General features: G+C 49.7%; 2 protein-coding genes and 1 pseudogene across 6 annotated transcripts in view; all 3 read left to right on the forward strand.

Annotated features, from left to right (window-relative positions):
- Positions 1-922, forward strand: part of TCF3 (transcription factor 3) — a 38,947-nt gene extending 38,025 nt beyond the window's left edge. For 3 of the 5 annotated variants that reach the window (XM_036282140.1, XM_036282141.1, XM_036282139.1), the window contains exon 19: positions 206-922. In XM_036282140.1, the coding sequence (XP_036138033.1) occupies positions 206-348 (143 nt within the window). In that variant the 3' untranslated portion in view covers positions 349-922. The remainder of the gene's footprint in view (positions 1-205) is intronic. The other 2 variants (XM_036282137.1, XM_036282138.1) reach the window with 1 other exon arrangement.
- A 3,058-nt stretch (positions 923-3,980) lies between these two features.
- Positions 3,981-4,579, forward strand: LOC118643733 (annotated as a pseudogene).
- Positions 4,580-8,116: 3,537 nt separating this feature from the next.
- Positions 8,117-10,807, forward strand: LOC118615755 (cytochrome b-c1 complex subunit 10). The gene is made up of 3 exons (XM_036240955.1): positions 8,117-8,277; positions 9,562-9,710; positions 10,646-10,807. The coding sequence occupies exons 1-2, from the start codon at positions 8,228-8,230 to the stop codon at positions 9,680-9,682; spliced, it is 171 nt and encodes a 56-aa protein (XP_036096848.1). The 5' UTR covers positions 8,117-8,227; the 3' UTR covers positions 9,683-9,710; positions 10,646-10,807.
- Positions 10,808-11,734: the final 927 nt, after the last annotated feature.

The raw sequence follows: 11,734 nt of genomic DNA on the forward strand, positions 1-11,734 counted from the left end.
CAACCTGTTCTTTACTATTCATAACCCCCAGCCCTGCACAGCCTTCTCAGGGAACGGGAGGACAAGTCAAGAAATGGAGGTAGCCACATATGTGGCAGCCTTTACCTCTTCCCTTTGGCACTCTGCCGTGCTCCCCACACCCTTGCCACCTCACATTCTCCCTCTCTGGGGACCATCTCCCACAGTGCTCTCCCTCTACCACCAGAACGTAACCTGAACCCCAAAGCAGCCTGCTTGAAGCGACGAGAAGAAGAGAAGGTGTCAGGCGTGGTTGGAGACCCCCAGATGGTGCTTTCAGCCACCCACCCGGGCCTAAATGAGGCCCACAACCCTGCTGGGCATATGTGAAAGGTACGCCACCGTGGGATAAGTGACCTGACCTCAGTCTAACCTGGAATGGTCACACAAGGTGTTGTGCTGGTGGGTCCACTTCACAACATGCCTGTGGTTGTCACTGAGCCAACACCAATCTAAGGAGGCTTCAAGTGATGGGGGCCCTGGAGGTGACAATGGGGTCTAGGAGCCTCCCAGGGACCCTTCTGTCCCTACTCCCAGGCCTCAGCTGCCCCCACGCCCTGGAACTTACCTGATGGATCCTGAAACTGCATCTCGGCCTTGCTACGCAAGTCCTGGCTGGAAGGAGCTTTCTTTTTTGTTTGTTTGGTTTTTGTTTTTTGGTAAAAACTGGAACGCAAACAAGAAATATATACTTTGTCACAAAAAAAAAAATGCCTTAAGTATAAAACATGGAAAAGTACAAACATATCATTCGCTGGAGAGAGACGCTGTGAAAAACTGGCTTGTTCTTCAGAAGCCACCAGCAACTTGTGCCTATGCCTGATATTTTTTTTAAGGAAAATAAAAACGCTAGTTATGAGAATTTTTTTTATGTAGAAGAAAATTAGGAGGTTGCGAGGTTGCCTTTGGTCTTTTTTTTTTTAGCTTTTTTTTTTTTTTTGCGTATGTTTTGTAAGCAACAAATGTTTTTTGTAAAAGTTTTATGTCTCTTGCTATTTCTGCTGCTGGTTCTAGAACTGAGCATTGCATTTCATGAGCAACCAGATTAAAAGTTGTATTTAAAAGACCCCACTGTAAACCTGAGGTCCCCTGCTCCTGTCCCAGGAGCCCAGCCGTGGGACATTGGGAGAACAGATATGGGAGGGTCTCATTTTTTTAGATGTTGGGGTTTTGTTTTATTGTTTTGGGGTAAAGTGGTGGGTGGGCCTTTCCCTGATGGGAGCCTCTCCACCCCACCCCAACCCATCCTCTCTCCCTCCAGGAGAGACACCCTGGTCTCGGGCGGGGTGGAGGTGCAACTGAGGCTCGACCCTCCCAGGTGAAAATGCCAAAGGTCCTCCAAGTGTCACCCTGGTCCCCCAGGCACCTCCCAATGGATTGCAGGAGCCCACAGACCTCCAAAGTGGGGGGTTTTCTTGTAACCCACGTTCCAGGGCACAAGGACCGCACTTCTGGAGCACGATGCTGTGGGGTCTCCCCAGATGCCCTTTCCCCTTCATTCCTTTGACCTGGGGACCTAAGCCCATCTCTGCACTCTGGCAGTGGGGCTGTAGCTCAAGGCCAGTCCAGAAAACTTGTACCCCCCACTCATCCCACCAAATAGCTGTCCTGGTGTGGAAGGGCCAAACTTGGACATGGACAGAACAGGAAGAAGGTACAGGGTATCCCTGTACTCAGAAAAGCCCCAAGGCTATGCACCTGTCCAAATTACGACCCAGCTGCAAAACCAGGAGGATGGGTTACTCTTGGGCCTGTGGGCCTCATGTCCCAGGCCTCCCCAAGTCCCCTCTGGTCTTACATGTCACCAGGGGGACCAACTCATCTCGGGCTCCCCACAACTGTCCCCTGTTTACACTGACCATCTGCTTCCCTGGATCCCCTGCAGTTCCCAGGGAAATCAGGATGGTTGGTCACCCTACATGTCACCCAGGCTTAGGCCTGCTGAGGTCTTGGTTTCCTTACCTTTACTCCCTCTTCCCCACCCCATAGAAGCCTTAAGGACCCCCGGGCTGGCTGCATTCACCCCACCAACTTCTTGATGTCTCTCCCTAAGGCGCCATCCTCACTCCCCAAATTTCAGGGCCACCTGATCCTCAAGGCTGTAACTCCCCAAGGCTGGGTAGCAAAGTGCCCTGCCGGAAGCTTGAGAGAACCCCGTGACCAGCACCAAGTAGGGCATCTAAGCTTGAGGCCAGGGCCACCTCCTGACCCCTGACATCACTTGAGTCCCCTCCCCTGGGGTCTTTCTTCCAAGGCCCATCAGGACAGTGAGGAGTCATCAGCTTGTATGGGGACTCTGCTTGGTGACTCCCCTGGTCTTTTGGGTCCTGTCTCTCTTGGGGAACCTGCCTGTTTCCCTCTTCTGCTTTTGGTCCAGACAGGCAGGGGCTGAGAACCCTAGTTCCCTGGAGGCTTGCAGACTTTTGAACTGTGTCTTACATATAGAATTTAAATTATATAAAATGAGATTAACCCAGTAGAGGAAGAAGTAGCACTGGGGGAGGGGGAAAAAACTGCAGTTAAGGGGGATTGTGCTGAGTGCCTCAAGATAACTGGTTTTTGTTTTGTTTTTTAATTTTTTAAGAGAAGTAATTTTATATAAGTATCCACACAGCTGGGTGGATTCTTTTGAAATTTTAAATGAGCCCCTTTAAAGTCAGTATGGAGACCTGTCCTGTACATAACAGCACTGTAGCAATAAATGTGACATATGACAATGCTCGGCTGTCTCACTATTTCTCAGCGGCTGTGTGCTTAGCAGTGAAGAGGGTAGGGAGAGACAAAAAAAGCACCCTGAACTCAGGGCTCCTGGCCTCAAATGTGAAGGAACGGCTTATTGAATGGCCTGAGTTTGCATCCTGTAAAGATGGCAGTGGGGTTGTGGGGCTCCTCAGGATGCCCAGGCTCCTGGGGTGTGAGTGTCCTAAGGCAGCCCTAACAAAATGCCACACACTGTGGTGGTGGTGGTGGTGGTGGTGGTGTCACAGGGCTACGCTCCCTCCAGAGTCTTCAGACTCCTGGGTTTGTTGCCCCCTCACTCCAGTCTCTGCCTCTATCTTCACATGGCTTCTCTCTCTCCCGTGTGTCTGTGTCCAAATGTCCCTCTTACAAAGACACCTGTCACTGCATCAGGGCCACCCTGCTCTGGTACAACCTCATGTTTTTTTTTATCTTCACCCGAGAACATTTTTGCATTTATGTTCAGATAGAGCTGGAGGGAGAGTTATGTTAAGATAGACAGGAGTGAGAGATGGAGGAAGAGAAAGAAACATCTATGTGAGAGAGACATTGAGTGGTTGCCACCCTCACGACCCCAACCGGGGCTGAGGACAAACTGCAACCGAGCTATATACCCTTAGTGGGAACAGAACCCGGGATTCTCTGGTCCGCGGGGGTGATGCTCTAACCACTGAGTAAAACCAGCCAGCGCATACAACCTCATCTTAACGACGTTTGCAAGGACCATCTTTCTACTTAAGATCCTGTTCACTGGTACTTGGGGTCAGGACTTCACATGTATTTTGGAAGAGGCACACAATTCAGCCATAACAGGGATCTGAAGGGTTGGGTGAGCGAGGCCAGCAAAGCCACTGACCAGGAAAAGACGCCCACTGTGATTTCTCCTAGAACCAAAGCTCCACATGAGGCCAGAGCCTGCACTTGTAATAGGGGCTCCTGGTAATTTGGGACTGGGATTGGCTCGTGGAAAAGTTGCTTCCAGAGATGCTGTGTATTAAATTTTTAAAATTAATAATGCAGTATACCCAAACCCATGAAATTGTGCACATTAAATGGGTGAACGCCATAGTATGTGACTTATATCTCAACAAAACTGTTTAAAAGTACATCTAAAGGTGCCTAAATCCTCACTGAGTGACGTATCCCCTCTCCCAACAAGAACTGGCTCCATGGAAATTTCTGGAAGGAAAATCTGCTTGGCTCAGCTCAGAGAAATCCTATGGGCAGAGGATGGGGCACAGAATGGAATGATGGGTATATCCACATCTTGACAGTGGTTATGTCAGTGTGTGGTTCACCGGGTGCCTGTTGCACGCCTTTGCCCAGGCCCCAGGGGAGTCCTTCTGGCTCTCAGGAGGCAAACACACAGGGCCAGGGAAGGGACATGCCAGACTAAGACAGGAAGACCCAGGCAACGGTGGCACCTGGAACCTATGAACAAAGCCTTACAGGCAGACCTCAGAAATATGGTGGGTTCAGTTCCAGTCCACCAAAATAAACAGTAACCATTTTGCTTGTGGGAGACCTTGCCTTCAATTTGTAAAAAATGTGACAACTGGGACCTAAAAAATGCCAGGTCTGATGGCCCATGTGCCTTCTGAGACACAGGAGAAGCCTCTGAAGCCCTGCTCTCATGCCCAGAGACCAAGCAGGCATGTGATGTGTGCAACATGAGAAAAGAGCACTGTGGACACCTAAGTAAGGCCCACAAAGAATGCATGAGAGCCCTGGGATTTAAGATATGAAATAGTGGTCTGCTCTGTGAATGAATAATTCCTGAAGAATGATGACTTACAAGAGGAAATGAAGAAACAAAAACTTACGGGGCCAGGAGTAAATTCAACAAAATAAATGTCAACAAAATTAAATTTAAAAAAAAGAATGAAGATGATTTAATCATTTGAGGAGTTCCCTGGTCAAACAAAAACCATGACATCTGTTAAGTACAATAATGTGACTTCCTGCATTTGAAAACAGGCTTTGCAGATGTAATCAAAGGAAGCATCTGAGATGAAGTCACTTTACATTATCATGGTGGGCCTCAAATCAATTACAATGTCCCTATAAGAGACAGAACAGGAGAGAGAAGCCATGGAACAAACGAGGCAGAGACTACAGTAATGTGGCCACAAGCTCAGGGACACTGGAACCCCCAGAAGCGGGGACAGGCAGGAAGGACCCTCCCCTGGAGCCTCCTGAGGGAGCACAGCCCTGTGACACTTTGATCTTGGACTTCTGGCCCCAGAACTGGGGGAGGTTAAATTCCTGTTGTTTCAAGTCAGCTGGTGAGTGGTCAGTTGTTATGGCAGCCACGGGAAACGAATATAGTGAGGGTCCTTTTCAAAATGGTAAAACAGCCCTGACCAGTTTCACTCAGTGGTTAGAGCGTCGGCCCTCAGACCAGAGAGTCCCAGGTTCATTCCCACTAAGGGCACATGCCTCGGTTGCAGTTTGTCCCCAGCCCAGGTGGGGTCGTGTGGGTGGCAACCACTCTATGTGTCTATTGCATCGATGTTTCTCTTTCTCTTCCCCCTTCTCTACCTCCCACTCTATCTGAAGATAAATGGAAAAAAAAAGTCCATGGGTGAGGATAAAATAAAATAAAATGGTAAAACATGCAAACACTACAGGACTCTGGTGACTGGTGGATGGCTGCAGCTACTTCAGAAAACAGTGATGGCACACCTGAAACTAGTATAATGTTATATACATCTATTCAACAATTTTTTAAGGAGTTTGGCAATTTCTTCGACAGTTAGATATATACTTCCCTATGAGCCAGACCCTCCACTCCCAGACACCCACCCAAAAGAAACCGAGACACATGTTCTACCTGGACACAATCATGCGTCGCAGCTTCATTTGTAACCGAAAAGACCTGGAAACCAACATGTCCTTCACCAGGTGAGTGAACACGTAGGTCCACGAACACCACAGAATATGACACAGCAATAGAAGGAACAAACTGAAACCGCTGACAGATGCAACAGTTGGATGACTCTCAGAATACTTATGCCAGACACCAAAGAGAACATACTGTATTACTCCCTTAATAGGAAAGTCTAGAAAATGCAGACTAATTAATAGCAGCAGAGAGCAGATAAGTAGTGGCTGAGGCTGGAAGGGGAGCAGGGAAGGTGTTCATTGTCGCAGTGGTGGTGATGATTTCATAGATATGCACATGTCCAAATACTAACTTGTATGTTTTAAATATGTGTGTTTTTGTATGTCAAATATGTCAATAAAGTAGATATTTAAAAAGAATGCATCCACAGATGAATGGACAAACACAATGTGTCCATCCAGACACTAGAATATTACTTAGCCATGAAAAGAAGTGAAGTGCTTGTAATAACTACTTATGGTGCCAGGTGGGTACTAGACTTTTGTGGGAGAGGGAATCACTTCATAAATTGTCTTGACGATGCTGTACACCTGAAACTAATATAAAATATTGACTGTTAACTATAAAGAAAATAAAAGGAGTGACGCACTGATGCTACAACGTGGATGAAACTTGAAAACGTGATGCTCAGTGAGAAGCCAGATAAACTAAGCTACACAGTGTTATTCCATTTATGTGAAATGTCCAGAACAGGCAAACCCACAGAGACAGGAAGTGGATTCATAATTGTCAGGGGCTGGGAAGGGATGGGGAGTGACTGCTGATGGGAATAGGGCTTCTTTTAGGAGAGATGAAAATGTTCTGGAACTAAAGAGAGGTGGTAGTTGCACAACCTTGTGAATGCACGAAATGCCAATGCACTGTACATTTTAATGGTTAATTATGTTACATGAATTTCTCATCAGTAAAAACAAGAAAGGAGTTCGGCTTCCCCCAAGGGGCAAATAGGAACCCACAGGGAATCCAGGAGGCCTGAGCAAAGGATCAACAGGGTGGGAGGAAGGTCGGCAGTTCCTGCTACCCACTATCTCCTCTGGTTACAGAATCCTGGTTATTCTCTTTTGGGTATCCTCTTCTTCCTGTTTCAGCCATGTCCTCAATATGGGAAGAGCTGACTCTGCCCTGTTTCCACAGCATGCTAACAAGAACCAACTTTGGGACACTTTCTGCAGTTATTGGGAAAGAGATAACTTCTTGCAAGGGCTGCTGGAATATGAACCCGGACTTTGCAGGCCATGCTGCCCAGAAAGAATTTGCCAGAGAATGAGGGTGACACAAGAAAGAGCTGAGAAGAGATTCATAACGTTATTGCTAGACTCCTGAATCCAGCCATGCCTGAAGCTCTACAACATGCCATCAAACTTTTCTCATAAACTGGTTGTTGTTATCACTTAAAAGGAAAAGCATTCTGCCTTGTGAATTGTAATATGTCATGGAAAAGGAGCAATCTTAGAGGTGAGGCTTCAGGAACTGCTGGATCCAGGACCTGTAGCCCCAGTCCTCCGCGCCTTTGTGTCTTTTCAGGCAGCTGTAATCTGTCTTTCTCCTCCTCGCTCTCAACAATAATTATAATGGCCTCTATTTCCCACTTTTTAAGTTTTCATCAAGGGCAGAGACATTTTTAGGTTCTCTCTTACACTCTACTAAACTCAAAAACTGGAGCAACTGAAAAGAATGAGAAACCAGACCATAGTACTATATACTACATATTATTGCCGGCTCCCAGGCCAGGGCCAGGATCAGGTCGGAACCTGCAGGCCCTGAGGGCGGAGGGTTGAGGGCGCTGGGAGCAGATCCCAGGAGGCCACGGCAGGGTTTAGGAGCACACCCACGGCGTCCTGGGCTTACCTCCAGGCCCCCTGCCTCCGACGCTGGGCCCGAGCGAGCCTGGGCGGCGGTCAGACGAGAAGGGGAGGGCCTGGCCGGGCGGCGCATCTATCGGGGACTCGGGTGTTCTCTGCACCTGGATCTCGCTGCCCTCCGCCGCCAGGTGAAGGAAGTACCAAAGTTGCAAACGGAAACGTGCAGAAAATTTCCAACAGACAATCGCGAGGAGCAAACAGGTTCGGGTAAGCTCTGGCTTTTGGCCAAGGCCCTATGGACAGCGGGTCAGTAACAGCCCGACTCCGCTAGAAGTGGATTCATATCGCACCCTGCCCCTCCTGGCGACTCTGGGAAAAACCCCTCCTCGCTTGGCCTCAGTTTCGTTAATTGTAGATCAAGTCTGGCACGTAGTGAAAACACGAAGCCGCCGGCCAAATGCCACAGGCCGCCATTCGTTGCCGGAGGCCGCGGGGCTAAGAGTCACTGGAACAGCCCGCACTGAGACTGAACTGGTGGTCCTGGGTCACATGCCCGCAAGCCCGCCCACTCTCACCTGCGTCTAAACGTCACCCTCCCCGCCCCGGAAATTACTGTTACTGTATTCCGGGTCTGCGCGCGCAGTAGCCGAGGGTTCCGGATATCGCGTGAATTGTTGACCCGGGGCGGGGCGTCTCTGCGCGCCTACGTAAAAGTCCCGGCCGGGCAGAACTCGGGTCACCCTGAGCTGCCGACCGCGACGCGATGCTGAGCAAGTTCCTGGGCCCGCGCTACCTCGAACTGGCCAAGAACTGGTGAGGTCGTGGCCTCCACCCTCCGCACCCCGGTCCGCGCCGCCCTCCCCGACCCGAGCCACCGCCGTGCGGCCTCCCATCATTGCGCGCACCGTCACCCCCAGACCCCCAATCGTGCTAGCCCACAGAGATAAGGAAACTGAGGCACAGACGGAGTTCCCGGCCTCGTAGCCGAACCGCTTCTGAGCCTGTTTCCCCAACTCTACCTGGAGGTCGCCACGGTGCCCACCCAGGAGGCGCTCACCCTGTCCCCACCCAGCACCCTCGGTTCAGCTCTTCGGGCCTAAAAACTGATCCTGTACATTCTCGGCTTTGCTTTTTACTTTTTTAATGATCTTGAACAGGGAGTATGAGACTCCCGGCCGCCCCCGCCCCTGCCCCCTTGTGGGAGGTGGTTGGGATTGGGTGACAGTGTGAGACGCTAAGAGGAGCCTACACTTATTTGGCAGTCGTGTCCCTGAGCTCAGGCAGGGAGAGAGAAGTGGGAGCTGCCTCTGGACAGTGCCTCTGGCAGGGACCTTCAAGTGGACACTGATGGTGATGACATCTGGGATGACCTGAGCCCAGGACGGTGAAGGCTGTCCCTGGGCATTCTGTGACAACAATCAGCGCCCATGCAATCCCTCCACCTGTTGGCTCCGTCCGACTTCCCCAGCTCAGCTCACCTGGTCCATTCTCATGGGCTTGGTCAGAGCAGTGACAACCTCATCCAGACTTTCAGTTAGCAATCACTTATTGAGCACCCAACTATGTGCTAGCACATAGCACTGTTGGGTGCCAGAGACAGCAATAAAGGAAACCTTTGTGGCTGGTGTTCTAGTCAGTGGACAAGAGAAAGTAAACGAGATCTATAGTATAAGATTGTGTGTCCTCAAGGGAGTGACTCACCCTCTCTGTGCCTGTTCTCATCTGTAAAGCATAGACCCTGCCTCCTTCTAGGCCATTGCAGAACTGTAAACAGTAAATATGGTGCCTGCAGGCTTGGGTTTGTTTGTTTTGGGGTTACAAGCTTGTGTTTGTTTGTTTGTTTGTTTGTTTAGTAGCAAATTCCTCAAAATCTTAGGCAGATCCCAATATGAAAGCAGATAGCAGTGGAGTCCATTCAGGGTGTTCTGCCTGTGCCCACCCTGCAGGATCATCAGCAGGATGTGTTCACACGCTGGGCAGGGGCCAGTGCATGGTGGATACTTTATATTACTGTAGCTGGGGATGGGGGAGAGACCCACATGTGCTACCAGGAGGACGAGACCCCAACAGGGCCTGACCTCCATTGTCCTCTCACAGGATTCCCACGGTGGGCATGTGGGGCACTGTGGGCACCGTCGGGCTAGTGTGGGCCACTGACTGGCGGCTGGTTCTGGACTGGGTGCCCTACATCAATGGCAAGTTTAAGAAGGACAACTAATTAAACTGACCCTCCTCAGAGCCCTCTGGTAAGTTTAGCGGCTTCTGGCAGGTAAACCCCATGATTCCCGCAAGGCGGAGTGTGCTTCCACAAAGTGGGTTCTCACGCTTCCAGGTCTGGGGCACCGAGGCTGGGAGGCTCACCTGGACTGTTCACCCTAGAGAATCCTGTCAGTAGGCAGAGCTCTTGTTAGGCTCTCCAGGTACCTCCTGCTCATTGGCACAGAGCTGCCAGCTGGCAGCCCCAGTTTGTAGAACAGGAATGGGCACTGCTCCTCAGTGCTCCATCTTGGAGACTGATCACGCACCCTGCTTGCCATTTCAATCTGCCTAGCCCTGAGCAGGACAAAGGGATGCCATTTTACAGATGGGGACAGTGGAGGTTAGCCCACAGCCACTGGCATCCCTGGATAGACTGCTGTGAGCAGTAATGACTCCTCAGATTTGTCCATTAGTCCCCAGCATGACCATCACTGTGCTGCCCATGTTGTTAGCTTGCTGCCCCACATGACAGTCCTGAGTGTGCATGGCTTTACCCCACACCACAGATGAGTACCTGAGGCCCTAGCCATGCAGCTCCTAGATGGCACAGCTATATCTGGTTTTGGAACCTGACTGTAGCATCTGTGTTCCTCCTCGTGGCTCAATGCCTCTTTTTCTGTAAGAACTGGAGCCAGGCCCTGGCCAGTTTGGCTCAGCAGTTAGAGTGTTGGCCTGAGGACCAGAGTACAGAGTTCGATTCCAGCCAAGGGCACATACCTCAGTTGCAGTTCTTCCCCGGCCCTGGTTGGGGTCATGCAGGTGGCAACCAATCGATATGTTTCTCTCACATCGATGTTTCTCTGTCTCTCCCTCCCACTCTGTCTGAAGATAAATGTAAAATACCCTCGGGTAAGGATTAAAAAAAAAAAAAAAGAACTGGAGCCAGGAGCCTTCTACTCACCCTTCCTTACTCCCCCTCCAGGTGATTGGTGGCGACAGCTTCCATCTCAGTACCTGCTGCGTCTGGAACACCCCCAGCCCTCTGCATGGATCTTGAAGAGATCCACAGTGTGACTTTGGACTTTCCATGTTTCTGAACGTAACTTTGATGTATGAATGCATTAAACCTTACTCTGCAACCTGCCCTGACTGGATGTGGTGATGCTGGAGACTTGGTAATCTGGTGGCTCTGGTGACCCAGGGGTCCCCTCAGCTTCAAAATTTTGCAAATACTGGAGTTTCCCAGTGGCTGGCAGAAATTGGTTATTTAAGGTATTTAATGACTAATTCCTGCAAAGTGTTTATCTACTGCTACCTTAAGAAATTGCCCCATGACAAACATTATTTTCTGTTTCTGTGGGCCAAGAATTTGGGAGTAATTTAGCTGGTTTGTCCTGGCTCGGAATCTCTCATGAGGCTGCAGTCAAGGGGCTGCTTCATTTGAAGGCGAGACAGGCTGGAGGAGCCACTTCTAGGATGGCTCCCTAGTGTGGCTTTTGTCACCAAGCCTTAGCTCCTCTTCATGTGTCTTGTCCACAGCACTGCTTGAGCATCCTCACAATGTGGCTGATAGCTCCCCTGCCACTCTCCCCAGGAAGTGGTTCCAGAGTGAACAGGCAGAAGCCACGTGTCTTTTATGAGTTATCCTCAGAAGTCTCACTCCATTTCCTCTATTCTATTCTCACTGTGCATTCCATTCGTTAGGACCACATCCCTGAGTCCAGCCCACAATCAAGGGGAGGAGAATTAGGCTCTCTTGTTTTCAAAGGAGGAATATCAGAACTTACAGATGTGTTAAAACATCACATAAAGGATACAAAAACGAGCAGGTACACAAGGATTATGGCATAATCCATTCCTTCCCTGGTGCCCCTGCCCAGTTCTCTCCAACTCTTGTCAAGTTCTTAAAAATTCGAGAAACATTCTATGCAGATATATAGCATATTTGTGAAATATCTGTGCTGTCAACAAAACACCACAGACTGGGTGGCTTAAACAACAGAATTTAGATATCTAGAGTAGTTTAAATTTTCTCACAGTAGTGGAGACTGGAAGTCTGAGATCAAGGTTC

Source organism: Molossus molossus, unplaced genomic scaffold, assembly GCF_014108415.1.
Source record: "Molossus molossus isolate mMolMol1 unplaced genomic scaffold, mMolMol1.p scaffold_m16_p_4, whole genome shotgun sequence".
Taxonomy (NCBI): domain Eukaryota; kingdom Metazoa; phylum Chordata; class Mammalia; order Chiroptera; family Molossidae; genus Molossus; species Molossus molossus.

Bases quoted from the DNA above. Each gene is read 5' to 3' on its own strand.
- LOC118615755 (XM_036240955.1), top strand. From the start codon at position 8,228: ATGCTGAGCAAGTTCCTGGGCCCGCGCTACCTCGAACTGGCCAAGAAC. The intron at 8,278-9,561 runs GTGAGGTCGTGG...GTCCTCTCACAG, and splicing joins CTCGAACTGGCCAAGAACTG to GATTCCCACGGTGGGCATGT.